Source organism: Mixophyes fleayi, chromosome 4, assembly GCF_038048845.1.
Source record: "Mixophyes fleayi isolate aMixFle1 chromosome 4, aMixFle1.hap1, whole genome shotgun sequence".
NCBI classification, from domain to species: domain Eukaryota; kingdom Metazoa; phylum Chordata; class Amphibia; order Anura; family Limnodynastidae; genus Mixophyes; species Mixophyes fleayi.
In genome coordinates this window covers 135,823,198-135,829,197 of record NC_134405.1, presented here as the reverse complement: position 1 = coordinate 135,829,197, position 6,000 = coordinate 135,823,198, and the positions used below count along the sequence as shown (strand labels likewise).

General features: G+C 38.5%; 1 protein-coding gene across 1 annotated transcript in view; it reads right to left on the bottom strand.

Moving 5' to 3' along the window:
- Positions 1–361: 361 nt before the first annotated feature.
- The window catches only part of LOC142152109 (stimulated by retinoic acid gene 6 protein-like), a 44,131-nt gene continuing 38,492 nt past the window's right edge, over positions 362–6,000 (bottom strand). Inside the window, exons 17-18 of the mRNA XM_075208405.1 lie at positions 4,792–4,911; positions 362–1,207 (exon numbers count right to left, since the gene is read on the bottom strand). Of these exons, the coding sequence (XP_075064506.1) occupies positions 966–1,207; positions 4,792–4,911 (362 nt within the window). The 3' untranslated portion in view covers positions 362–965. The remainder of the gene's footprint in view (positions 1,208–4,791; positions 4,912–6,000) is intronic.

Below are 6,000 nucleotides of genomic sequence, written 5' to 3'. Positions count from 1 at the left end.
AATGAATATAGTCAATGGGGGAGGTAGCTTCCATGATTGAGCTATGGCTGCCCTAGCGGCTATTAGAACGTGCCCCATCACATATCGATCCCCTTGTGGAATAGAGGGTGGATAGTGATGTAAAAGGGCCAGCTTGGGGGAGGGAGTCACAGAATACTGCACAAGTTTACCAAGTAAGACCATGAATGCTGCACAGCAGGGCAGATCCAACAAATGCTAAAAATATTCCTTCATTGAGCAGTTACACCAACATAAAGGGGACATGAAGGGTCACATCTTGTGGAGTTTCTAGGGGGTGATAGCCTATTAATAAATTTCACCAACATTTCTTTTTTTTTTTTTAAAGTTTTATTTTGCAAGGTCAATATAACAACAAGAGACGATTGACAAAGTGATAACAGTTATAACAAATAGACAAGAAGTAATCAAATCAATGCTCAGCATCGAACATGCGAAACACTAAGCCAAACGAACCTTTAAATGTAGTAGTAGCAAATGACCCAAAGTTTTTGTTGAAAGAGGAAAGAAGGAAAGAGAGGGTATAGAGGAAGAAAGGAGCAAGAGAAAAGGTAGAAAAGGAAGAAAGGTAAGAGGTAACTAGATCCATTGTAGAAGGGGAGAAGTCCAAAAAAGTAGTGAGGTATTAGAACTGGGTTAAGTAAAGGGTGGGCACGCCTGAAAAAAGGCTACCCATGGGTCCCAAACCTTGGTGAAAGCTCTCGAAGTGTTTCACCAACATTTATTACTGGTTGAAGAGGTTAGTTTTAAGAGAGTAAGAGTGTCAGCTCTTCACAAAACAGCCTTGGTGGTGGCATAATTGATAAGGCAAAGTTAGTGTGTGGGTCTGACAGGGAGAGTTTTAATCATTTTTAAACAGACCAGGTGATTGTTTTTGATTGACCCTTTGTCACACTCATCATGCAGACTCAAGTGAGTGCTGGATTGTGACAACAGTTATAAACAGTTTAAAGTTGGACAGTAGTGTCTGCTGATGTTTCAATATCTTTTTCTGTTAGTACCGATTTCCTGCCACGGGACCGCAAAACGGAAATTAGTAATCGTTGCAACACATCCTGACTTTGAGGATAAGAAGCAGAATTCCAGGTACTTTGTCTCCTGTTCAGTATCAGTGCCGGATTATTAATGAGAGTATAAGCTAAGTGCCATTTCGTCCTTCTTTGTTTTTTCCTATAGTCTTGGGGTACGTCTGCAAAAAAAATATAAATATTGAACAGTATCTTTGATTTCATTTACCTCCTGAACAGTAAAATCATTAAAAAAAATAAATTCAAAATCTCAATGTTATAAAAATAGCACTGCTTCACAAAATGAAAAATAAATAAGTATGTAATACCCAGCAGGGACGTAACTAGGGAGGTGGGGCGTGTGCCACTACCTAGGGCACCGTAATACCTGGGACCATTCATTTTGTTCTATATTCTACTGATTGGAGATGCGTTTCTCTTCTCCCTCTCTCTTCCTGTTACCTTTCCATTTCCCTCCCTGCTATTCACTTCCTTCCCTTGCCCTCTCTCTCCTCCCCTCCACAAAGTGAGTTAGTGGGGAAAGGCTTGTTCCTTAATACATCCACATACATATATACATATATACATACATACATACATACATAGGGGCTGGTTGGGTGAATATGCTTATTTATTGAATTAGAATGCTATTAATTTAATGTTAGGGCTGGTGGGGGGTGAATAGGTTTATTTAGTAAATGGGAATGCTAATAATTTCATATCGGGCCATTTGGGGGGAAGGAGGCTTATTTATTAAATGTAAACACTATTAATTTAATGTTGGCCTGGTTGGGAGGAAGGTAGACCTTACTATTAAATATAGGTTCTATACATTTAATGTTGGGGCTCATGGGTGGGGGAAAATAGGACTGCTTATTAAATGGTAATGCTATTCATTTATTTGTGGGGATAGTGGGGGGGGGGCATATTTATTAAACCTAAACACTTTTAATTTAATGTTGGTTTGGTTGGGGGTGGAGGAGGACTTTAATTATTAAATATGGGTGCTGATGATTTACTGATAGACTGGTTGATGATAGGGAGGTATACAGAATTGTCGGCTTAATAGCATAAATTCAGCCAGATGTTCAGAGCCTAGGGTTCACATATTATAAGCACAAAAAACTGTTTATTTATCTTTTGTGTGAGGAGTCTTGCACTTTCAATTTGACAATAATTCTACCCTAGGTGATGGCAATCAAGCTGTCCTGTTCTGTTACACTACCCGAGATTCAGTTTGGGTTCCAAATGTCACTCAAATGATAAAGGTTCATATTTCAATCAAAATTTGTTAATCTGTGCATACTGGAAGATTGATTTCACAGAAAATAAGTATTCCAAGTAATAGATTCCCAGTATCAGCAACTGGGACGTTCTCACCTAAAACCTTGACACAATTGGATATATTGTACAGTCATATATTCTGCTACAGTAAGCAGTAAACAATTTGCAACAAAAAATATTTAAATACAGTTACATTAACTATAAGGTCTTAAAATGACAGTTATACCCACTGGAAATAATTCCAATTTACCTGTCAACCTGAATTTTATTCAAAAGTTCAAGTGTATTTAAGCCATAGCCTTGACCACGGACCTAAGTTGTGGTTGCCTATAATATAAATGGGTGACTTATTAGTATATACATACTCTCGCTCTGTACTCAGATGTGTCACTGTTGTATTTGTCTCATATCTTTGTCAAATTATTTATGCCGGAAATTTGAATCAGAAATAAATGTTATTTTCTATGACTTAAAGATTTCCTGTATCCTATAAAATAACGGCTCCCAATGTGTGTAATATGTTTTCTTTAGTTTTACTTATGAACCCGTTCAAATGAGACATTACATGCAAATAAGATATCATTCTGTATTTATCAAACACAATCTCCTTTCCCAGAGCTCAGATGTACACCATACAAATCAAGTAGAGTTGAACCTATTATATTTTACATAAAAAATGCAGACGTAAAATGCATCCCAAAAATTTATGCAAATACGGGTTTAGTCTGAGTTGCATGTATCTTAAGATATGTGCGACTCAGCATACTAGTTAAATGTGACTAATGCATGAAGATATGTTTAAAGTATATCATGATTTAGCCATAATGAACTACACTGATACACTTTAGCAATAAATACATTGTATCAGTCGAGTTCATTGCGGCTAGTTCCCACCTGGGGTCTAGACATTACTAATTGATCAGAACATCTTTCTCATGATCTGACCAATTAGAGTGAAGCTGCTCTGTATTGTTAGTTCCAGACAGGCCTCCTGGCTTATCCTTTAGATTGGGACTCTGCCAGGAGCAGGTGCATGTGTGTTTTGTTTTTTTTCATCGCTGTGGGTGAAAAGCCTGAAGAAAGGAGAAGATCCTGTAGATTTAGGTGAATAATCAATTGATGAACACGGAATTGGGTGAAATGATACTTAAATAAAGGATTGTTTCACAGTGTTTAGAATACTTTAACAGTATTTTTAAGTGTTACTACAGGTTCCGTTATCCTGACAGTATACCCAAGCAGTTTATGGCTACCAGGGATTGCTGGGACCAGTAGTGTCACACAGGGCCACCAAGAGGAATTGTGGGCCCTGGTACAGCGACTTCTAGACGCCCCTAAGATAGCTGCTGAAGAGGGCATGGCCACACCAAGTGGGTCCCTCCTCCCACTACACAGGCAGGCTCAGGCCCTGTTACTTTGTACCTGCCCCCCACTTGGCACCTCTAGTGCCATAAACAAAAATGTTATTTTATGACATTAACTCTTTATTACCCCAACACCTAACAGCAGTGGTTGTGGGAAGTGCTTTCAGCATGGGGCTGTTTTTTTCCTAGATGAGTAGCATTTTTTTGTTTGCAGCAGCACTGATTCCCCTAGGGAATTCAGCCCCATGTTGAGCAGACTGGGGCTGTGACACATTATTACAGGGGGACTGCATGTTTTCCCCTATTATAGTGTGTCCAGCCCAGCCTGTTATATTCTGGTGCTGGTGGCAGCTTTTAGGCAGGGACCCCACGCTGTTCGCCTCTGCAGTGTTTCTGCTACCATATCAGGATATGAGCACTGGAGCTTAGATCACTTCTGGGGACACACTATTTTCTTTTAGTTATTCATCTTCTTTTTTCTTTACAGTGTAAAGGCCATAATCATCAGCAGCAGCGCCTGTCTTACACCTGGGGTCAAGTACCTGCACCAGATACTCCTGCTGACAGGTGTATCTGTGGCTGTGTCCAGGTCTGACTCAGTCACATTTAAGCCCTTACTATATATACTTGGCCACGCTATCCCGTCCCTTCCTTTCCCCATTCCGCGTTGCTAAGCATTAGTTGTCAATGTAAGATGCATCTGAATTTGCATACAGACATCTGCGCTCACATTGTTTGTGCACAGGCGCAGTACAGAAAGGCATATTTTATGCCCAAAGACATATATCCAACTCTACATGTCCTACTTGTGTATGAGCAGCCATCTATTAAATAGTTTTGAAGCTTGCTGCTCGAAGCTTTTCACAAAACAAAGACAGATAAGTGATATAGTAACTGCTTTAGCTTATATTTAAATTCTATTAAATATAGCTTAATGGATGAATGATCAAATTATCATATTTGTCTTTGCCTAACAATGTTTTTTTTATCGTTGTACAGGAATAACTTTTGTTTGAATGTTTATTGACCTTTTAATTGTTAGAGAACACTGTTTCTTGGCAAAATGTTATGTACACATCTATTAGTAATAAGCAGTTCCCATCAATCATGACTAATACCTGGGCTTGTGTAATGTCTTTTTGACGGGACGACTTGCGTAAGAAGGTGACAGAAGGACAGAGCTACAGGATGTGTATGATAGAGGTCCACCTGGAGCATGCCAGTCCATGTATTATATCCTAGAATGCAAGAAAGAGAACATGACCACAATAAGTTGATTTCTCTATCAGCAGTTGATATAAATTGTCTACAAACCCTTATTGAAATTGCAGCTATTTGTGATGTAAGCCTGAAAACAAGATAAATTATGTCAGACCTTTTAATATGACCTTCTAAGCTACAAAATTAAAGTGAAAAACAAATAGACAAATTTTAGGAAAAAGAAGTGAAAATAAAATACCTACAATACCTTGTGTGCTCACCCCTAAACTAAAACTTTGTAGAAACACGTTTTGCTTGCATTTTTATTTTCAGCAGTGAAAGCAGTAAAATTGAATAAGCCTCTCAACTTTGCACACCTGGAGGTATATTTACTAAACTGCGGATTTAAAAAAGTAGAGATGTTGCCTACAGCAACCAATCAGATTCTAGCTGTCATTTTGTAGAATGTACTAAATGATAACTAGAATCTGATTGGTTGCTATAGGCAACATCTCCACTTTTTCAACACCACAGTTTAGTAAATATACCCCCTGGTCTTTTCAATTTTATCCCACTCTTTCCTGCAAAACAATATCAAGGTCCATCAAATTATCTTGTGTGCAAAGCCCTCTTTAGGTAATTACAAAGTTTTTCAATGCAACTGAGGTCTGAGCTCTGACTGGGCCATTCCAAGACTTTAAGACTTTGATCTTCTTATTCTGAAGTAACTTCTTGGTTAACTTAGATGTGCGTTATCATGTTGGAAGGTGAAATTTCACTTCATCTTCAGTTTCCTGACAGAGGCCAGCAAGCTTTGTCCCACAATATCTTGATATTTGGAGCTATTCATTATGTCTTCTATCCTGACTAGAACCCCTGTTCTGGCTGAAGAGAAGTGTCCCAAAAGCATGAATCTGCCTCCACCATGCTTCACCATACATATAGTGTTCTTTGGGTGATGAGCTGTGTTGTATCAGACCATAAGATCACACATGGTTTGGAGTGACTAAATGAATTTTTTGCAAAATTTAAACAAGCTTGGATGTTCTTTTTTTTTTAGAAATGGCTTCCATCTTGCTACCCCATAGCCTACATATGTGCAGGGTACTGGATATTGTTTCACATGC